The following is a 21,697-nucleotide window of genomic DNA, read 5'->3' on the forward strand; positions in this document are numbered from 1 at the left end:
GGCGGAGTCACGTGTTTCGGATATGCGGAAGGACGGAACCGTTGTTTTGCTAAACAAGTAGCCAGGCTGCTAGCGTTAACATCCAAGTTTCTCTCTTTTATAACTATTTTTTTAAGCGGTAACATATAAACAACACCTATGGTCAGGTAAGGCATGATATTTTTCATCTCTTATTTAGCTCACGGCTATTCTTTAGCATGGACACGCTTTCATTAGAGAGTCTAACGTTATCTAATATCTTTGCTTGTAAAACTGTCTTTAATAGATGGCAGCTGTTAATATGAGCAAAGCGGCAACGGTGGTTAGATGCTTAAATCAGAAAAAGCTTAGTTACACGGCAACGTTACTGTGTACGTTTCAGCGTAGTCATATGAGAGTCAGATGAGAAGTGCGCTGTGTGAAAGCACAAGGGTTTTAGGTGGATCATGGCTGCAGAAATGAATGAGACTTCCTTGCTTAGGCCCAAAAGCCCAGTTGGTCAGGAGGGCCCTTCAGTACGTTTGGTTTACTGGAATAACGGCAAAATGACCCCAAAGAGTCACCAAATTACCACAAAGAGACTAAAGAACTAAAAGAAGATATAAAATGACTAGACAGCGATGCAGAACAACCACAAAGAGGTGCCAAAGGAGACACAAAATGACCACGAAGATGTGCCAAAGCAAACTCAAAGACATCGAAAATGACAGTTCTGCTTCAGTATAGACTGGGTGAGGATTTTCACCAGTCTATGCCTAGTGGCCATAGTGTCATAATTTGTTTATTAGGTAAAATAACAACCATCACAACGAAAATAGACGACCATTCAAATTCTGCACTTTCTCGGCTTGCACAGAAAGATTAAAGATGGGTTTGTTGATTGAGTTGAAGTTATAGTGTCATACACAGTGATTTTCACATTGTCAAGAATGAATTTCAATGCTGGAAGTCAGTGTTCAGCCTTGTTCTTAAGATTAACTTTATTATATTGTTGTTCTCAGGATGACACAAAAGCACAGCCTGGATGGCCAGGTGTACTCAGTGCCTCTTATCCAGTCAGATCTGAGGAGAGAGGAGGCTGTCTACCAGATAGCAGATGCATTACTCTATTTGGAGACCATTTCTACAGATATTTTCAGAAGGTAAACCCAGAATCACACACAGTCATACACAGCTTTTGATAGCTGAATGTCACTGTTTTCCCATGTTTTGTAAATGACATAATACGTGATTTGCTCTTTTTTATATTTGAGACATATGACATGATGTTATAACCATCAGAGGAAAAAAACGGTATGCATGCATAAGTATCACTAAAAAAGATGAGCTGGTTAGTGAGTTATTTTGCTCAATAAGTCTAATCAGTTATTGTGGTAATCAGCATTTTGCATTAGACAGTTTAGAAATATATATATATATATATATATATATACACACATATGATTTACATAATAGTTTATATTAGTTGCCAATAGGTGGAATATTTGTTGTAATTTTACTGAATAAATAATTATTGAAAACTGTATGTTATAGTAATAGTAGAGGAACAATTAATGTTATCCATTTCCGACAATGTGAATTCAGTTTGGTGTCTCAAAATGCTAGGTTTCACTGGGAAAACGTCAACGAACACCAGTCATGTCACAAATCTGTCACAGGGCAGCTGTGAATCCTATTTTCAGATCAATTGATCAAATTCCTTTTTTTAGTTTAATAAATGTAAAACATGCTAATTCACATTTAATAGAGCTTGTGGCTTGAATATTTAGAGAAAGATTGATTTTGATATAATTTCGAGAATCGAAATCTTTCCGTAAATGAAAAGTTGCAAAAACAACATTTTAAACCAAAACACAGCTATCAAAAAAGAGATTTCCAATCCCACAATGTACTGTTAGTTTATATTATATTCAGAATTATTTATTATAACCAATCTGAACATTTAATTTTGACTGCAAGAGAAATTCATATTCTGTTCCTCATTCTAACTGAAGAAAAGGCAGATGCTATCTGGAACTACATGAAACAGTGACATTAATAAACAGAATTGTGTAGTGTTTATAACTTCATGAAACAGTACATGTTAGATGATTAACATCAAATGGTCAGTGGAGTGTTACCACCAAAACAGCTGTGTAATATTTTAATAAATGTATAAAGTCTCCAGCTGTTTTCTTATTGTATCCTTCTTGTGGTTCAGTGGCCTGCAGAGAGTACACAAAGAAAGAAAAGTGAAATAAGCTGTCCAAGGTTACATACTCTTCAATATTAGATATGCAACATGGTCTTAGACATATTTTCCTTTCCAGATGTGCATATGTCTGTATTCATGTTGATGTGTATGTGTGTGTCACTTCTAGGGTGTCTGAGAGTGTAGAGAACAACCGCCGCCAGCTGCAGAGTGTCACTGATAGGATCAGACTAGCTCAGGCCCGTGTTGACAAGATCAAAGGCAGCAAGAAGGCCACCAAGGTAACACAGCACCCTCTCTTTGGCAGACAGCTTTTCTCTCTGATACACACTTTAAACAAAGCAAAGTGACAATGCCATCATTATATTTCTATTCTGTGTATAGGTCTTTTCCAGTGCCAAGTACCCAGCCCCAGATCGACTTCAGGACTACTCTTCTATTTTTACTGGAGCTACAGACCCCTCCTCACAGACCCGTCCCCGGCACAGGATACAGAATAAACTCCGACCCTTCGATGAGAAGACCTTGCACGTGAGATAAATGCATCAAAATGCAGCTGCATAAGGGTTTAGATTTTTGACATGCCATGGTTTTACAAAACATTGTACAGCTAATGTATTGAAACCTTCAAGTCATATTAATATAAAACAAAAAAAACAAAAAAAAAACACAGAAAAAGTGTAAGTCTAATGGTGTAAGGGCCTTTTTATGTAGCTGACACTGCTAAAACTGCCAGTACAAAATAGGGATAAGTAGAGCCATGATTAATTTCCATTTACATGGCTTTTATCTTGCTGCTGAGAATCCTGACACAGCTCTTGGTGCAGTCATACAAGGACAGACTTTAACTGGTCCACCTCGCTCCTCCGAAAAGCAGAAGAACCTCAGCTGCCAGTGTATAGGTTTTTTGTCTGACCTCCAGTGTCGCTGCGGGATCCACATTGACGCAGCTGTTACACATCATTGGAAGGCAGAGACCTCAGTGTGCATCCACACCCTCACCTCTGATCCTGAGTTGAGGCTGAAAGAATGAAATTGCCTCCTAACACTTTGCCTGGGCCCTGTGGTTTAGTGGGAGTGTGAATGAAGGAGTAGGAGCTAGCAGTGCAAGCCCTTCTCCTTCATGTTGGAAAGAAGCCAGTTGGGTTGAGCATCTGATGTTTCTAGGATGTGGCATCCTGTCTGACCTGGAATCACCTCAGCTCATTCCCGGGGAAGAGTGGGATGACGTGGCAGGGCTGGACACCTGGGGTACTTTGTTTATCCTAACATGACCCAGACCTGGATGAGCAGTAGAAAAAAAAAAACAGATGGCTCTTTTATTAAAACATTTTTTATAGGTGTATATAAACATTTTTAGTGTTACTGCACTGTGCTGCCACACTTTCTGTTTTGTTAAGTAAATATTTTTTTAGGCGAGCAGATGTTTTTGAATGATTAGCAGCATGCGTGTTTATAAACCATTTATCACTCAACCAGCTCAGATAAGCGTTCGCACATGTCAGTCTTAATTATTCACACCTCCGGGTTAAATAACCAACAGGCATCCAGTTAATCAAACGTCGCTTTGCCTATAATGGCCACATCCATGCTAAATCTTTTTTTTTTTAAATGACAGAGCAGAGTGGTCTAATTTCAGATCTTTCATCATGAGGTAAAAAGGAAGTGAAAACAGCATAGACATGTGGCAAGGTGCAGTGTGTTTTTTTTTTTAAACCTAGAACAGGTGTGTCTCTTCCCTTTACTGACACTCACAGTCTGGTCCCTGAATACTCGGTTGAGTACACATCAGTCAACTTCACATATGATGAATTAATCATGTACTCTATATGGAGTAAGTAGGATGACAGATTCTTTGTGTAGGCATGTAAATGGAGAGTAAGAATAGACTGTAAGTTTGTGATAGTGTTCTTTCCCTTGGATTGTGTGTGTGTGTGTGTGTGTGCTCTGCTCAGCACAAGCTTCTGCATTATTTATAGTGAACATCACTTTTTTTTTTTTTCCATCACCATTTTAGGACATATTACAAAAGGCAGCATTTTTCTGCTGCATGTGCTTGGTCTTGCAAGTGCATTGTTTTGTTGTGTATATGTCTCTGTGTGTATTTGTCAGAACGGGAGAAAAAAAAAACTGAAAGCACTGCTGGCAATTTTCTCTAGTGCAGAAATGGATTATTCAGCTTCCCCGAGAAGCAGTGTCCAGGACTGTATCATTCAGTACTGCAGGAGCACTTAGGTGGCCTTTGAAATTTGCATTAGTCAAGATTTAGTTGACATATTACAGATCTCCCACTCACTCTCTGTGTGTCTGTGTTCCTTTCAGGAGAAGTTAATGTATTTCCCAGTGTGTGTGAGCAATAAGAAGAAGTCTGAGGATGAGACAGAGGAGGGACTGGGCAGTCTACCACGCAACATCTCATCTGTCAGCTCCCTATTGCTCTTTAATACTACTGAGAACCTGTGAGTCCATGAAAACAAACTGACACAAATTCTAAATGTAAACACAGATTAAGGTCTTTTATTCACATCTTTGTGAATATTTGTGATTTGTATGTTTTTAAAGATACAAGAAGTATGTGTTCCTTGATCCCCTGGCGGGAGCAGTGACAAAGACGCACACGACACTGGAGACAGAAAAAGAAGAGAAACCATTTGATGCTCCGTTGTCCATTACAAAGAGAGAACAACTGGAGAGACAGGTAATCTCCTGCATTATCTTCTGACCACAACACACTGCTCATTGTGACCTTTTTTATATGTGTGATTGGTAATGGTACGTTTCAAGATTAAATTAACCGTTTTTTTGTTTTTTTTTCTAATAGACAGCAGAGAGTTATTTCTATGTGCCAGACCTGGGTGAGGTTCCTGAGATAGATGTGCCATCGTACCTGCCTGACTTACCAGGCATAGCAGATGACCTGTCCTACAGCGCGGACCTCGGACCTGGCTTCGCCCCATCAGGACCCACACTTAATATACCTGAGCTGCCCTCCTTTTCTGAAGAGAGCAATGTACCCGGTACACATTTACACATTTACAAAATAGCTCAATACACCACTTATTTAAATTTGCCTTTGCTTAGTTTGTTTTTTTTTAAAATTTTTTATGTTTTTTCTATTTTATTTTGGCCTTTTCTTTTATTGGGAAGCACTTGTTGATGTCTTAAAACAGGCTGTAATCATAAACTGTACTATATCAATAAACATAAGAAGCACAAGTTTTACCATAGCATTGTATACTATACATTGTATTTTGGGTTAACAAAACATACATCTCTCTTTCAGTTCCTCAACTTCAAACTAATGCTCCACCACCTCCTCCTCCTCCCCCTCCTCCTCCTGAGCCTGCTCTCACTCCTGCTACCCCTGCAGGAGCTCCCCCTCCTCCACCTCCCCCACCTCCTCCTCCTGTTGACAACCCCATAGAAGCGTCTCGAGCACCAAGTTCAGGTTTGTCACATATAAAAATTTTATACACACTCAGCTTGGAAGAATATGATTGCCTTTGACAGTGTGTTAAAGTGGTGAAAACCTGCTCCTGCCTTACAAGCATACACTGAGAAAACCCTGTTCTGACGTTAGACTGACCTAATTGACATTAATGGGCATAAACGCAAATTACACTGCCACCCTGACTGACTCCTCTGACTGCAGGTCCTGTGTCTGGTGCTCCAAGCGAGGTAGTTCAGCCGTCAGACAGTCGTGCCAGCCTGCTGGAGTCTATCCGGAATGCCGGTGGCATTGGCAAGGCCAAGTTACGCAACGTTAAAGAACGCAAGATGGAGAAGAAGAAGCAGAAAGAGCAAGAACAAGGTGTCAGATTGTTTAAGTGGAGATGTGGTTCTGTTCATGTTTTATTAACTGCTACACGATGCAGCTTTAGCAATGATTCATGCAATCAAAGCAGAGTGGGACCAGTTTCTAATTAGTATTCATCCATGAGGCTATAGTGTCTTATGCTGCATGTCCGCTTGTGAGGATTTGCCTACACATCTCACTTGGTTATCATCACTACCCTTTGCTTTATGGCCTTTATTTTCAAAAGACTCTTATGATAGTGCTTTAAATTGTTTAATATTACACAGGATATCTTTGCCTTCATTTGTGCTTGGCTTGGCCAGGTCTTGACCTAACATTTCCTTTTTGAAGAAAGCTGCTAATACTAACTAGATTAAAAGGTCTTGTTGTAATTATGTGCTCCACTTTGAAATGTAGCACTGGGGAATGAGTGAAACCATTTCATTTAGTGTCTTTCTTTCTCCCACAGCAGTGGGAGCAGCATCTGGTGGTGGAGACTTTATGTCTGATCTCTTCAATAAACTTGCCATGCGAAGGAAAGGTGAGGATGGTGTTTTTATCCAAGGTCAGAAGAATAATGATGCATGTCATTGGAACTGTTTAAAATATTGTGCCCTGTCCTATCTGTAGGCATATCTGGGAAGGGTCCAGCAGGTGGGGAGTCAAGTGACACTCCCGCTGGTACTGGTGGTGCATTTGCCAGGATGTCAGATGTTATCCCACCGCTTCCTGCCCCACAGTTGACAACAGATGATGATGACTGGGAGGCATAACATGATGGACAATAGTCTTTAAACACCAATAATGACTGCAGTCAATTGTCATTGATAATTTTATTTGCATTAACAGAAGTGATGAGTTCTGTCTCCCTCTTAAAGAATCTCAGTGGCTCATAAATTGCCAAGTGCCAGTAAGTACAATGTTTTGTCTAAGCAGCTGAACAAAACAAAAGCGTTACTGTATTCATTGTGAAATATTTTCATAAATTAAATAAGCATTATCATTAGAACAGAGAACAATTTCATTAACATCTTTGCATTACATCACACTTTACTTAACATTTTAAACATAAAAAAAACCTATATATCAGTCACATGGATGCCTGTACCAGTACTACGTCTGATTTACTCAGTAATTTGATTTAGTAAATTAAAAAAATCGGCGGTTGAACTTTTTTTCTGCGTTCCAGACTGATATACCTAAGTCAAACTTGTAACTGCCCACTGTGTGCTAACAGATAATTGAATTCATTATTCTCTAATTCATCAGATATGTGACCAGGTCAGAACAGAGCAAAAAATACAGACAACACCTCAAAAGTTAAAATGAAGTATTATGTATTGAAACAGAAAAAAATGCTTCCCTGGTTGATACTTAAACTCCAGGCAGTAGTACTCAGATGGTGGCAAAATGTTCAAGAATATAAACATAAAGCAGCATGAACGGGCTGTGACGGTATTGCAGAGGTACTTCAATTACCTTTCTGTATTTTTTTTTTCTATTAGAAGACATGCAATTTATTGAGTTTCAAAAATTGCATATTGACTGTTCTTCCATAATTTCCAAAATTCTGTCCCCATCTTGTGAATGTGAAAATTTGTCGATCCAGGTCCACCTGGATGGAAACTACCCCTGCGTCTTTTTCTTCTCCAGAAAGAACTAGGAAAGAATACAGAAAAAGCATATGAAGAAGTTTAAAATTTTAGTCAAGTTACATTGTTTTTGAGTATGAGTGAGATTCTCTCTTACTTTCCGCAAGGCAGAAAAAGCAGGGCCAAAAGTTGTGCATGTACTGGTGCGATCTCTGATCCAGGTGGGAAGTTTAGAGAGAGTAGCAGGTCTGGAGTAACGTCTGTCACACAGCACAATGGAGGAATAGTCACCACGGTGACGGATAGCCCTTCCTTTGAGGACAGGAAAATCAAATTATCATGAATACCATTCAGATCTTACAGAGTATGGACAAACAAGTTTCTTTATGATTTCCTATCATATTTATTGTCATTAAAATTGAATCTTGACCTATGGATTGATTGACAGCCTTCATGCAGAGGTTTTCTATAAGTGCTTGACCAGGGCTCCTCCCTCCACTGTGAGGCTTTAAAAAAACAGAAAAAACAAAAAAAAACAATGATGAGACTTGATAAACCTCCTCTCAATATTCTTGTGACCTTGCCAAGTTTGAGCATGCTATAAAGACTGTTAGGAAATTCACCAAGTGTTTGTCCAGGTAAGACATCTTTTCCTGCAGCTCTGGAGATTTGATGTTGGGATATGGCATTCCCACCATCACCACACACCTGTTATCCCATGCACAAACACATGTAGATTAGAACATTTAGTATCTATATACTTTCTAGGGTATGCAGCTCGTGGTTGTCCATATCCTAATGAATTACACAAACCTGCCCAGTTCATCAGAAAAATTTATGCCCTCACTCATCTTTCCTCCAACCACAGAGAAGAGTAATGCTCCATTAAGTCCACTGCTGTCCAGGGCACACCTCTGGATTAAAAAGAGAGAACCAATGAGTGTAAAAGGTAAAGTCTATCAGTCCTAATGACTATACTGTCAATGTGAGGTGATGATCTGATGTTCCAGCAGTTCCACTTTTACCTGGATACAGCGGGAGAACTCACTCAGCACCTGCTCTAACTGGTTGGCCTTTTTTGGCTCCTGGAAGACCTGAGGAGGTGTTTGTGAGTGTAAGGATTGATGGTAAGGTTTTATTTTCATTTTTAACACCACCTCTGAGTTAAGACATAATAAAGAGGATCAAAAGGCTATAGAATTATGTTAGTGCTTTTCCTTCTTTTTTTATAACCCTTTTGATAAAGACATCATGTATCTCATGTACCTTTTTCTTGTTAGCCAGACGTGCCAAAACACCACTAGCCTCCCAGTGAGAAATGATCCGCCTTGAATATTCATAAGAAGGGAAGAAACACACAACCCCTCCTGGAACCACATTACAAATGTTGGAGAGAATGCGTCCTGTCTCATCCATCTGTCACACAAACAGGTACACATTTGCAGTTATACTTTTGGAAGCAATACAGCCACATTCAATGACATTACAGCAAAAAGTTTGTTAAATTGTATATGTTTATCACCATGTGTGGGGAGTCTCTGTTTTGGAAAGTAAAATCCAGCTCCTGACCAGATGGACCACTGCACAGGACAAGAGGAAGAATGTTCTCGGCAGGAATTACATGACCTTTGGACAAAATTACCAGGTCAGATTAACTAATAACATCAACATCTCACTGAGAATTCTGTCAATTCAACACATAACTTATATACAATACAGATTTAACTAAAACTTGTATGTCAGTGTGTATAAACAATGAAATAAGATCATTTAAATGATGCTTTCACAAAGATCACATAAGGTGTAGTAATTGACTTTGTGCTAGGTAGCTTTTGACACAAAAATCTTCCTATCTGTGTGTGACGTGACTCAGAAGATTAATAATCAAACCTTCACTATCAGACTAACTATTTGTATACAATAAATGGACAATTAATTTATGGTTAAAGTCATTATCATCTCTTCTCAGTTAGTTCTTTTACAATCAATCACCTGTATTACTTGAACCAGGTGCAAGTTCATGACACCATGATCCATTTCTTAGATTGTGACGATACTCAGAAGATTAATAATCAAATCTTCAATATCAGGGTAACTATTTGTATACAGTGAATGGGCAATTAATTTATCACATTTCATATAATCTGTTATAATCTGTCACCTGCATAAACTGAACCAGGTGCATGTTCATGACACCATGATCCAATTCTTAGTTTTAGTCTATTTGAAAATAACCCTAGAGAAAAGTACTACTATATTATTCTGAGTTTTTGTAAAGAATCAAACATTCCCGAAAACAGAACACATTACAAAAATACAAAAAAATGACACTCCACAAAGTAGTGCTGTGTGATAAAATAGGCCACTCACCACAGGAAAACTCTGTGATGCGCTCCTCTGCCACTCCAGCAGAAAATAGTAGCTCTTGTTTAAAGTCTGAAACCTACATTTAACATCTTTTAGAATCATAAAACGTCCACAGCGAAGACTTGTTTTATTTTGAGTGGATTTAAAGTTACTCACAGGCTGCATGGTGCCTCCTGCAATGATGACAGCTCTACACTCCTTGAGCACTTGGGCAAAGTGGACTGCTGGATTCAGTAGCAGGAACTTGATGCTGCTTTCTGACAAAGTACCTGGTTCAAAAATCAAGGGCTGTAATAGTTTTATTTCATAGCTTATTACTTATTTGTGTTGTGTGTGTAAATAATACCTTCCTTGTGCAGCAACACTCTGCCATCAGTGTTACTGGTGGTAAGAGCCATGAAGAAACCCTCCACCTGCATCATGGGGGATGCAGAGAGAACTTTCTCTGTCTCTACAGACCCCTGTGGGTCTGCTGAAGAAACTGCACACAGTAACACAGAAACAGAACACTATTTTTATTTACTGTCAGTAAAACACAAGGTTGAGATGTGAGATGTGGACATACATTGGAAAACGCATGCAACTCAACTGTAATTTAACAAAGAACACTCACTGCAGCTAGACAATTAATGTGGTCTTTTTAGTAAACAGGCTGCAAACATTGTTTGCAATTGTAATTAGTCCAAAGTTGTCATCCAAATTTTCAGTACATCTTACAAATTAGTTTTGCTCTGCTTGATTTAACAATGCTGAATGTTTTGAAAGTTGTTCTCACTATTGAATACAATTGCCTTTCTCTCCATACACTAATGCCACATGTTTGCAATGACCCATCTCCAAAATATGATTTTTAAATACAGTATGTGCGTGGAACAAAAGTGTGACATCTGACCTTGTGCATTGCTCTGTAGTGTTTGAAGGTAGCGGCTTAAACCTTCTGTGCGTCTGTTCTCTTTGCTCTGAGTGTGAAGACTCACACCTGAACCTGCGTACTTCTCTACAAAGCCACCCAGCTGCAGAGAGAAAACACACAAGTGGTATACATTTAACTGTGAAGGTAGATCAGTCTCAGAACTATGCAGTATGTATATAAGGGATAAATAAATCAAGAAATTTGGTCATATTAGGCACTTACTTTTCTGCTGATCATGCTCTTCTCAAAGTATTTCTGTAACTAAAGTGAGATTAACAGGGACAATAAACAAATCACAGTGTTTATAATTTGGATTGTGATTTTTAACAGTGTCATAACACTGAGCTACCTTGAACAAGTTGATGTTATCAATCTGAGCCTTGAAGAGGAAGTTGTTAATAGTAAACATATTGGTTCCTGGAAGAAAAAGACATGACTGCTAAGCGATTTGTGCCTTGATGTGTATTAGTATGCATGTTAATGTGTGTAGTTACTGACCTGTTTGGTTAGTCTGGCTCTGGGGGTTCTGCCCCACCTTACCTAGAAAAATGACACCAAAATTATACCCATGCTGCAAACTGTCGATAATCAATAAGCAAAAACAAATTTCCACTGAAACACACTCACCTCCCAGCACCCGGACAAGTCCTTCGATCACAAACAGAATCTGTTTAATATACATCAGGTTCTTTGCCTTCAGCCTGCTCCTGATATTGCAGACACATCAACATCAAGAGTCAGGAGGGAAAGATAATATTTAATTTGGTGATGAGTGCATTATACGAGCGTACTCACTTATAGCGGTCAGCATACTGGGCGAGCTGGGAGTGAGCACGACAAAGCTGTAGAAGATTCAGATAGATTCAGCACATCAGAGGGAATAGGTATAATTAAAAGGTTTGTGGGTGACTGTGTTTACCTGTGCTCCAGTCAGCTCTGCACTGTATATACAGGAGAGTGTGTCACTAAGATTGTGAGCTTCGTCTATGATCACCACCTGTAAAATGGATGGATGGATGGATAAGGGGAAAAAAAAAAAAAAAAAAAAAAAAAAATCAATGAAAAATCATAATACCCCACAATGAAATTGGTCACATATGATATTGTATTCCAAAATGTAACAGTTGTGTACACGTGTGTGCCAGAGGTCAAGAGTGTTCTTAAAGATGCGATGTGTAAAATGTGAAAGATTTAGCAGCATCTAGTGGGGACATTGCAGAATGCAATCGTCTGACCACATTTAATCCCACAGCTAATCCTAATGATATCTCATCCTACCTGTCCCTTCAGCTGGACCCCTGCTGCCTTTCTTGTAGCTTCATGAAGCACCATCTGATAGGGCAACACCACCAACTTTGCAGACATATAAAAAAAAAGATCAGCATCACTACTCAAACGTACTTGAAAATAAGAAAAATTAACAATCCCAAATATGGTAAAGCAGATTATTTTTACAGTTCAACCCTTAAAATTTTAAAGAGTACAAAGAACAATGAATATTGGCTTACCTGTGCAGGGGGAATAGCTAGGCGTGTTGCATAATAAGGGCATGAATGTGTTTCCTTGCCCAGCTTCAGCAACTGCTCTATGTCATGGACCGTTCCCAGAACTTCATCCCTCATTTGCTGCAGTGCTGAAACTTTATTGTAGGGACACGCAGTTTTTGCTGGGCCTCGCTTGCGTTTCACACCCTCCTCAGGATGCGGCTTCTCTACAAAATGGAAGAAAAAAAAAAAAAAGAAACAAAAACAAAAAACAACAGCATTGCAAATCTGTTTGATGTAAACTAAAATTTGTCTTGAAATGACCATCAGGTAGATCAGTACTTCTGGAGCCAGTGTGTTTAGGGGCTCTCACCATGTTTGTTTTTCTGCATCTCCATGCAGCGGTCATTAATGCGCTGGATGCTGCCCAAACGACGCACCTCCTCATTGATACACAGATTCTGGAAAGAGTTTTATGTTTACTGGAAAAATTGTTTTCCATATCACAGGTTGATTTATTAATGATTTTTAAATAGGAAACAGAACAAATAAAAATTTGATATTTTTGTTAATTTGAAAGTGCCTACTTCCACATATGAAAACACATGGACTCTCTCTAGATCATTCTAGCAGTCCGTAACAAATAATATACTGAAATTTTGACAGTTAATCTAAATAGAAAGATTTTAGTTTTGCTGGCATGTCCCCACTGAATCAGTTATTAACTAGTCAAGTTATTAATTATACTGATGGATGAAGGATTGTCTCAAAATGAAATAGCCAGAAAGCTCTGAAGCACTGCATAATAAGCAGCCTCAACACTAGAAAGAGAACTTAACATCCACATTAACCAAATTTTCTCATAGTGTAATTGTGTTTGTCTGAGTGAGTGTGTATACACATACCTGCCGTGAACCCAGTGTGACCAGACTGATGTCCTTGCTGAAGGGGCTCTTTTGAACCTCATGGACAAATTGAGCCAGTTGGGAGTGAGTGCGACTGCAGTAGTAAATCTGAGAATATGCCAAACTGTTTCACTTCAAGGGAATGTGTGACACTGGCTTTAAATCAGTAGGACATTCATTCTTACAGCTACAATCTGAAACCACACACACCTTAGTAACATGTTCTTCAACTAAGTCATCATCATCATCTTCAGCACCATGAAACCTAAGCATGGAATAAACAACCTGCTGTTACTGTCTGTTCATTTCAGAATCTTACAGTGATAATAACGTCTGATACAACACTTGATAGCCATTGATGTCTGCACTTACATGCTTTTGCTCTTTGACTCATCATCACTATCATATTCTGCAATGATAAGCTCCTCATCCTCTTCACCTCCCAGTTCCTCTGTTTGTTCCTCTTTACTGAGCTTGAGCAACTTCAATGCCTCATCATCTTCACAACTCTTTAAGCACATGCACAGAAATGTATATGTTTAATTGTAACACTCAATTTACAATAATTTTGGGGTCATTTTCTCATGTCTGGGCTCTTTAATATGTCTTACCTTCCTTTTCATAGTATATTTTAGTTGAATGTTGTTTCTGATCATTTCTAATCGTTCTTCCCTCTTCTTTCTTTTCAATTCTTCCTCCTCACATACACAAATACACAAAAAATAATTAAAAACTAAGCAAAGAGAAAGCCAAGTTTCACAGAGCTCCATGCCAAGGTCACTTTCTCTCACCATTCTTACCTTCAGCTTTGACACTAAATCACGTTCAGCCTTTTTCTGAACAAAATCTGTGATCCAGTCAGGCTCTGCTGAGGAGCTGGTAATGGAGGACTGAGCAGTGGGAGTGGAAAGAGCTGCTTCTCCTTCCTGCAGCAGAGCAGCAGCCTCCTGTCTTCTCTTCTCCTCATAGTCAGTGAGCCAGCTCAGTGCTCCACATATCAGACTGAGTGACTTGCCCTGGGTTAAAGAACATACATGCTTATACAAAAGGAAGGTTATTAATGAAATCTGACAACTTCTTGAGTGATCTCCCTTTGGTGTGTATGCACATACGCACCGTTCCAGTTGGACTTTCAAAGATGCCAACTTTGCCCTGGTCAAGTGCACCGTACAATGCTTGCATAAACTGCTCCTGGATGCTGTAGGGCTGGTAGGGAAATGGAAAGTGGGTCCTGCCATTCTCCATTCTCGTGAACCTTCCTAAAGAATGACATGAGGTTAGCAAACATTTCATCTCAGATACTGGTCACTGCAAACGCTTCACAGCACACAGTGTGTTTAGACTGGCTTTTACTAGATGATACCCCGATAGTTATGTCAGGTCTAACAATGAAACACCAAAGCATGCGCCAAAGTAACGTTAGTGTTATCCATTGAATTGGATTGTACTTTAGCGCAGACTAATCATGAATTTTTAATTCAATTTAGGAAAATAATCAGCTCGACTCGACATTTGATTACCGAACTTTCCAGTTTGTCCAGCTACATGTTATGTCAACATGCTAAACATGCTAACATTTTATGACATCCCTTGTTGTTATGAGTGCTGCGGTTTTGAACGAAAAACATAACAAAATGTAAGCTGTCACGAATTCATAGCTAGTTAGCCAAATTACAACCAAACCAAGTAATATTATTCGCTGAAGACTTTAGCTACAGCTCATAAAAGCTTCTCACGCTGCTGTATACTTACCCGCAGATATCCAAAAGAGTTCTTTCGCTGCTTATTTATTATTTTCAAGTCTCAGCTATTCGACGTCCGCGCCAACAAACGTCAGTGGCCACGGGATCTGACCAATCAGGAGCGACATGAAACGAGAGGTGAGTGTTTTGTTACACCGGAATGCTTGCATGGGCGGGACTTTATACACCAGTACTTTATTGTCACATTTTAATGCAATACAATTTGGTCATTACAGTGTCTGAACCACACTTTTAATTCTCAATGTCACGGCATCCTATATCTGTAAATTATGCTATTGCTTTGCTCTTTTATTTCGGAGCACCGCATCGCTGGAATACGCTTATATTTATAGTTAACGCCCCCAACGCGCGTTCACCCCCGGTACCTTCTAGAATGTCTGGAAACTTCTCTGCCCTTTTTAAACGCGTGTCAGACGCTCGGCTGTGAGACGGCGTGGACTAGACGAGAAAAAAAAAGAAAAAAACACGAAAGAAAGCTCATATTCTGTTAGGTTATGGTACATGTGTGTAACTAGCTGAAAGGTGTAACGTGTATTTTATTTACAATAATATTCAAGTGAACAAGTAAGTTAGCTAAATAAGGCTAGCGGAGAGCTTTAACCAACGGCAACTAGTAAGTAGTTAGCTAGCTAGTCAGGTTATTGCAGCACTTGGTGTTGTTGGCGAAGTAGTTAACCAGTTGAGCTTCAGATACCACTTCTGTTAGCCAGTGGTAACGCTAGTTAGCTTTGAATTGTGGTGCTGGTCAGAATAGGAGGAAATCTGCTTCATGACAATGACTGCAGAGGAGCTGACAAGTGAAGGACAAAACACTATCCCAATGGAGGGAGAAGACATCACGCCAAAGAAGGACGGAGGTGTTTTAAAGGTTAGTGGTGCCGTTTGGGTCTTCTAACCTTACGTTTATCTAGTTAGCTGAGTAGCTACTTGGCTGCTTATTAAGCTAAGCTGTCGTTAGCTGTTGATAACTAGACTATAGCGTTCAATACCAATAAACACGGCTGATGCAATAACGTTGTTTATCTTGTTTCCTACCATTGTTTGCATTGCTAAGTTATTGCCAGGCTGTGTACATAGATGATTAGCAACCGTCCACATGTGCAGAAGGTGCTGGAGGCCTGTAGAAAGGCCAAAGGCAAAGCTATTAATGCAAATGGGAATTTAATATTCACACACACGTTTTAATGAAGCGTTACGACACACATTCACAGTGAAGATTTTCCAAAGTACCAGACTGCAGAGTAGGGGTCCACAAGTGTATGGGGCAGGCTTTACATGTCTGATGGAAAACAGTCAATTTTAAGATATATTCTCTGCTGTTTTTTTTTTGTTTTTTTTTAATAGAATTTTATTTCTTTGTTTTTATCCAGCTGGTGAAAAGGGAAGGCACAGGCACAGAGCTGCCTATGACTGGTGACAAAGTGTTTGTGCATTATGTGGGTACACTTCTGGATGGTACACAGTTCGACTCGAGCAGAGATAAAGGAGAGAAGTTTACCTTTGAGTTGGGCAAAGGTTGGTTTCATATCTGGCAGAGACATGAATATTCAACTGCCATAATTGCTCAGCTATTGTTGATAATACGGTATGGTCGTCTTCTTCGTGTTTAGGTCAAGTAATAAAGGCATGGGACATTGGTGTAGCTACAATGAAAGTAGGGGAGTTGTCCCAGCTCATCTGTAAGGCAGAGTATGCTTATGGATCTGCAGGCAGTCCACCCAAAATCCCACCAAGTGCCACTCTTGTTTTTGAGGTAAGCTTCAGAGGTATCACACTGTTGACATTATTAATTATATGCTTTAATAATATTTCTCTGGTTCACTTAAAATATCTCATGATCTGTGTATTGGTGTATAAAAATATTAAAATAATTATTTCAATGTCTACACATTTGTAGGTGGAACTCTTTGAATTTCGAGGGGAGGACATAACTGATGATGAAGATGGAGGAATCATCCGCCGCATTATGACTAAAGGCCAGGGATATTCCAAACCTAACGAGGGAGCTACTGTTGAAGGTAACACGCCAAGACGCTGGCAGTTAGTGTTAGTGTTTTCTCTAATACTGATGAAATGGTTTTGCTTTTAAGAGTGCATTTTTTGTTTTAAGATTACTAAAAATACAAAGATCAGCATCATGAGAAATCAGTATTTAAGAAAGTTGATATGCTGATTAGTACATTTAATTTAAAGTTTGATGTATCTCCATCTTTGGAGATCAGACTCGGTGTTCATTTTTAGATGAGAACAGTTCTAGGTTGCACTTTCTATGCAGAGTGCAGTGATGTAGCAACAGTAATGACTGACATTGCTATAACAGTAGAAAGTCCTACATTCTTCATTGAGTTTCAACTGACATGTCACACCACACCATTAAACCTGTAAAGATGTATTAGCCTTTAGAGCATAGTTTCTTCAAAACACTGATTGTTTTTCTAAGCCATACAAACACATCAGTGATAAAACAGCTCAAATCCGTTTGTTCAAAGATTAAAGTCTTGGGCTAAACCTGAGCAACCCACCAGCGAATCTTTAGAAATGTAAGCAGATGTACAGGTGAATATCTTAAATATAAACTGATGTTGCATGTAGCAAGTTATACATCAAAATAGTGTATGTCTGACTATCAAACACTCATTCTGCTGTAGCCTTACAATGCACCACATATTTTCAGTGACTGCTTGGAAGTCACATTACAGCAGGCAATTTAATGCATGTTAATAAGTTGGCTTGGTAGACTTGGCTAAATTAAGTCTGATTTGTAGAATGAGCTAACCCCAGGATTTTTTTTTTTTTTTTCAACCTCTTTCAGTGACTGTGGAGGGCACCTATGAGGGACGAGTGTTTGATGAGAGAGAACTGAAGTTTGAAATAGGTGATGTAGAGAGTCTTGGCTTGCCAGCTGGAGTGGAGAAGGCTGTTATGGCTATGGAGCAGGGAGAGGAGGCACTCTTCACTATTAAACCCAAGTATGATATGAACACATGTCACTGCAAACCACTGCTCTTTCATTGTATTGTTGCCTTGTAATAGCCCATTGTTTGGCTTTTCAGGACTTATCAACGTCTCAGGCTGCTGTTATAGCGATGGCAAATGTCAGTATTCACTGATACCTTGTTAGAACCTAAAGTGTGATGCATTTAACTTGGGAATGAAATTTGGAAATGTGGCCAACACAATCAATTAAGAGTTCTAAGCTGTGATGTGACCAAAAAGTAGAACTTTTTAAGTGAAACTGCAATTGCTAATAATACAAAATTTGTATGTTACATGTGCTGAGAAGTGTCTTGGATTTGTAGGTATGGGTTTGGGAATGCAGGGAATGCACAGTATAACATTCCTGGTGGTGCAATACTGCAGTACAAGATCAAGCTGACAGCTTTTGAGAAGGTAAACAGATCTTGGTGCAAACAATGTTTTACTTTAGTCAGCCAATTACTATTTCCCCCCTCAAAAAATGTTTATTCCCCCCCCCTTCTATAGGCTAAAGAATCATGGGAGATGAATACAACAGAGAAGCTGGAACAGAGCAGCATTGTCAAAGAGAAGGGGACACAGTATTTTAAGGTATGCAAGGGGGGACATTCAGAAGCACACAGTTAAGAGAGCACAGTTAAATACTTTATTGTGTTTTATAATGCAGTGATTCTATCTCTCAGGAGGGAAAATACAAGCAGGCATCAGTTCAGTACAAAAGGATTGTGTCATGGCTGGAACATGAATCTGGTTTGTCAGAGGAGGATGAGAAAAAAGCCAAAGCATTACGGCTAGCTGCACATCTCAACTTGGCCATGTGCTACCTTAAACAACAGGAGCCGAACCAAGCCCTAGAAAATTGCGACAAGGTATCTAATATCTGTAGTATGAGAGGTGTGGTGATCCTTTATTACAGTATAGTTTGTCTGTTAAATAGGTGGACAGTTTTTCTTTAAGTGCTGACTATGTTTTGTCATTAATACTATAAACAATTTCACTCTGTTAATAATTACAGGCTCTGGAGTTAGACGGGTCCAATGAGAAGGCTCTGTTCCGAAGGGGGGAGGCACTTTTTGGTATGAAGGAGTTTGACAAAGCAAGGGATGACTTCCAGCGAGTGGTTCAACTGTATCCTGCCAACAAGGCTGCCAAGAGCCAGGTATAAAGCCCTCTGTCTTAAAGGATTATTCCGATAATATTTAACTCTGTCTTATGTTCTCAGATCATTACAACTCAGAAAAAGGTTCAGATTGATAAATGAGTCTGTCCTTTTTAACACAATCAAGACTCATTTGAGATCTGTGATATTTATTGTCCTCTCATCCAAAATGATAAGTCATATGATGGTTACATATTAGATGTATTAATATATTTAAATATAGCATGAGCTCATTTGGCAAATTATCTGTTGCTCCTGCGTTTATCTGCTGATTGTGGAAAATATGAAACTACGGTGGGACAGGCAGAGAAATTTTGTGCACACTGACAAAGTCCAGGTTGAAAATTCCTAATTATCCTTTAGCACTTAATATAAGTGATGAAGTAAAGAGGCATTGCATTATATATATCTTCTGGCCATTGTGGTACAGGAGTCATATCTGAAAATATGGCCTTCTGACCTTTTTCATCATGTCCTGCCAGGTGGTTCTCTGTCAAAAACATATCAAGGAGCAGCACGAGAAGGACAAACGAATCTATGCCAACATGTTTCAGAAATTTGCAGAGAGAGATTCAAAGGTGAAGTATGCCCTTTTCTACAGCAAACACAAGAGGTTGAGATAAGCATTGTCATTGTGAAAACAGCCCATCTCAAAAGTGAAACTATAATGTTGTTTGTTCTGTTTTTTTTTTTTTTTTCTTCCCATAAACAGAAAGAAGCAACGAGGACAAAGACTGAGAGCACGGAGAATGGTGATGAAGAGATGGAGGTTGAGAACGGAGAAAAGGAAGTTGTGACTCAAGCAAAAGCGTAGATGTTGATGCGACTGCATTACGGTTCAGCTGTACTGAAGACTTTTGTATTTTCAGCCATTTGTGGTTAAGGTGTGTGTGTGTGTGTGTGTGTGTGTCTGAACTAGTGTGTCACTGAGAGCACTGACTTCTTGCTGGCATTCTTTGTGTCCAAGCTTTTTGCTGTGGCAGCTAGCTGAGCGGGTGGGGTTATCCCAACTAATGGCACTTCATGGCTTTACTAAATGAATTGTGTGCCACACCCCCACTCCCCAAACCCTTTCAACCCACAGCTTTGAACTGTACATTTGTTTTCAATGTTTTGTCTAGGGAAAGTGTTATGTGCAGAATTTCAAACTGTCACCTGTGAAGGGCTAGACCATTCACCTTTTACTACCTTCTGTCATTTATCCTTCCTCACATTTTTGCTATCCCTCCAACCCTCCTTTCACAGGCCTACTGATCAATTCCTGGAATTGTGATGGTTGTGCACATAGATATGTGTTTAAATGTTAAGAGTGCCTGTGTCCCAAAGTACGTATGTAGCAGCACTGTGGATAGGCAGAGTAATAAGACGTCAGCCTGGAATAGCAGTTGGACTTAAAGATTCTCTATCTAAAGGAGTACTGTATGGCCCTGCAGGGTACTGGACTGTTCATTTTTGCTATGGGTTTATTGACTTTTGTATGTTTTTTTTTTTTTTTGTTTGTTTTTTTTCCTCCCAGTGTTGTGCTTGTGAGTTCTGTATTGTTCTCAAAAAGATGCTTACAACCAATTACTTAACTGGAATGTGTATTTTAAAGCAGCTACAATAGAAAGGACATTCATTAGCTTCTCCTGGACACACTCAAGTACTAAAGGGTTAAGTCTTACTCTCAATATACTGTAAAGAAATGTATGAAAGTGTATATGGCTCATCAGATGCAGACTGTTATAGACTGTACTCGCGGCAGAGCTGAGCCCTGTTAGTTTTCACACCTATAAAAATGTACAGGAATTGAACAAGGGAGCTCATTTAAAACATGTTCATGTGTTGACTCTGTCAAAAGAGTCACTGTTTGCTCTATTGTGATAGAAGGATGTAATAAACAATAGTTAGGACTTAATTGTGTGTGTGCTCTGTTATTCACCGTCTCTATTTGCCATGCAAACGAGGAGAGGAAAAGTAAACTGAGAATGTCAAATGTGTGTTGACACAAACTTACTAGGGGGATGCGGACAAAGTAATTATTTTTGTCTAAATTTTACTCCCTGTGGAGCTCATGGATACATGTCAAAATAGCAGTTGTTTTCATTGTTAAAATTAAAGAATTGATTAGATTTACATTTATTGTTTTAGTCACATACTTATAGCCGATCAATAGAATGTTTCGACACGTATTTATATTGTTATAAATAATCGATCTACTTCTTAATAATCGAGAAAATGAAAGGCAGAATAATGAAACTGTTGATAGAGGAGTTGCTGTCCAGGTTTGTTATCTGAGCACCACAAATGCTAAGAGTTGCCAGAAAATAACTTTGCGGTCTTTATATAAAATGCGTTTACACAAGGCTATTTGACCCAGGGCAAACCTTATAACCGGGAGGTCAGAGTCTTCCTTTTCCGAGGACGAACAGGATTTGCTCTCATCCTGCAGCTCTTTCACAGGGACAACGGTGTCAGTTTACGGACGCGATTTCCCTCCAGGGTAATTACCGCCATTGTTCTCCATAAAACAAAGAAAGAAGCTATTCAATATTTCTATGCAGTGTATAGCCTACTGACTCTTGTTCGGAGA

General features: G+C 39.2%; 3 protein-coding genes across 7 annotated transcripts; 2 read left to right on the top strand and 1 right to left on the bottom strand.

Annotated features, from left to right (window-relative positions):
• The first annotated feature begins 11 nt into the window (after nucleotides 1-11).
• wash1 (WAS protein family homolog 1) lies at nucleotides 12-6,975 on the top strand. Of its 2 annotated transcripts, none has more exons than XM_026312036.2 (11): nucleotides 12-146; nucleotides 981-1,121; nucleotides 2,340-2,451; nucleotides 2,555-2,701; nucleotides 4,493-4,629; nucleotides 4,733-4,868; nucleotides 4,992-5,187; nucleotides 5,454-5,618; nucleotides 5,823-5,981; nucleotides 6,436-6,507; nucleotides 6,597-6,975. In XM_026312036.2, the coding sequence occupies exons 1-11, from the start codon at nucleotides 139-141 to the stop codon at nucleotides 6,737-6,739; spliced, it is 1,416 nt and encodes a 471-aa protein (XP_026167821.1). In that variant the 5' UTR covers nucleotides 12-138; the 3' UTR covers nucleotides 6,740-6,975. The 2 variants fall into 2 exon arrangements, with proteins under 2 accessions (XP_026167821.1, XP_026167822.1); XM_026312037.2 differs by having other exon boundaries at nucleotides 6,439-6,507.
• A 78-nt stretch (nucleotides 6,976-7,053) lies between these two features.
• Nucleotides 7,054-15,067, bottom strand: ddx11 (DEAD/H (Asp-Glu-Ala-Asp/His) box helicase 11). Of its 4 annotated transcripts, none has more exons than XM_026312019.2 (28): nucleotides 14,980-15,067; nucleotides 14,344-14,486; nucleotides 14,028-14,243; nucleotides 13,839-13,925; nucleotides 13,600-13,736; nucleotides 13,438-13,492; nucleotides 13,228-13,335; nucleotides 12,696-12,783; nucleotides 12,347-12,549; nucleotides 12,117-12,170; nucleotides 11,758-11,835; nucleotides 11,634-11,680; nucleotides 11,466-11,545; nucleotides 11,337-11,378; nucleotides 11,188-11,255; nucleotides 11,061-11,099; nucleotides 10,818-10,938; nucleotides 10,272-10,406; nucleotides 10,082-10,194; nucleotides 9,929-10,001; nucleotides 9,081-9,184; nucleotides 8,825-8,974; nucleotides 8,584-8,652; nucleotides 8,372-8,472; nucleotides 8,182-8,266; nucleotides 7,989-8,064; nucleotides 7,716-7,870; nucleotides 7,054-7,625 (listed from the first exon to the last, which is right to left on the bottom strand). In XM_026312019.2, the coding sequence occupies exons 2-28, from the start codon at nucleotides 14,470-14,472 to the stop codon at nucleotides 7,593-7,595; spliced, it is 2,646 nt and encodes an 881-aa protein (XP_026167804.1). In that variant the 5' UTR covers nucleotides 14,473-14,486; nucleotides 14,980-15,067; the 3' UTR covers nucleotides 7,054-7,592. The 4 variants fall into 4 exon arrangements, with proteins under 4 accessions (XP_026167804.1, XP_026167805.1, XP_026167803.1 ...); XM_026312020.2 differs by having other exon boundaries at nucleotides 11,634-11,659; nucleotides 12,117-12,191; XM_026312018.2 differs by having other exon boundaries at nucleotides 11,061-11,093; nucleotides 12,117-12,191.
• A 300-nt stretch (nucleotides 15,068-15,367) lies between these two features.
• Nucleotides 15,368-21,022, top strand: fkbp4 (FKBP prolyl isomerase 4). Its single transcript, XM_026312115.1, has 11 exons — nucleotides 15,368-15,858; nucleotides 16,361-16,505; nucleotides 16,601-16,743; nucleotides 16,888-17,008; nucleotides 17,803-17,959; nucleotides 18,290-18,380; nucleotides 18,474-18,557; nucleotides 18,650-18,835; nucleotides 18,982-19,125; nucleotides 19,608-19,703; nucleotides 19,838-21,022. Exons 1-11 carry the CDS (start codon nucleotides 15,760-15,762, stop codon nucleotides 19,937-19,939), a joined length of 1,368 nt encoding a protein of 455 aa, XP_026167900.1. The 5' UTR covers nucleotides 15,368-15,759; the 3' UTR covers nucleotides 19,940-21,022.
• Nucleotides 21,023-21,697: the final 675 nt, after the last annotated feature.

The sequence above is a fragment of the Mastacembelus armatus genome, chromosome 6 (genome assembly GCF_900324485.2).
Source record: "Mastacembelus armatus chromosome 6, fMasArm1.2, whole genome shotgun sequence".
NCBI classification, from domain to species: domain Eukaryota; kingdom Metazoa; phylum Chordata; class Actinopteri; order Synbranchiformes; family Mastacembelidae; genus Mastacembelus; species Mastacembelus armatus.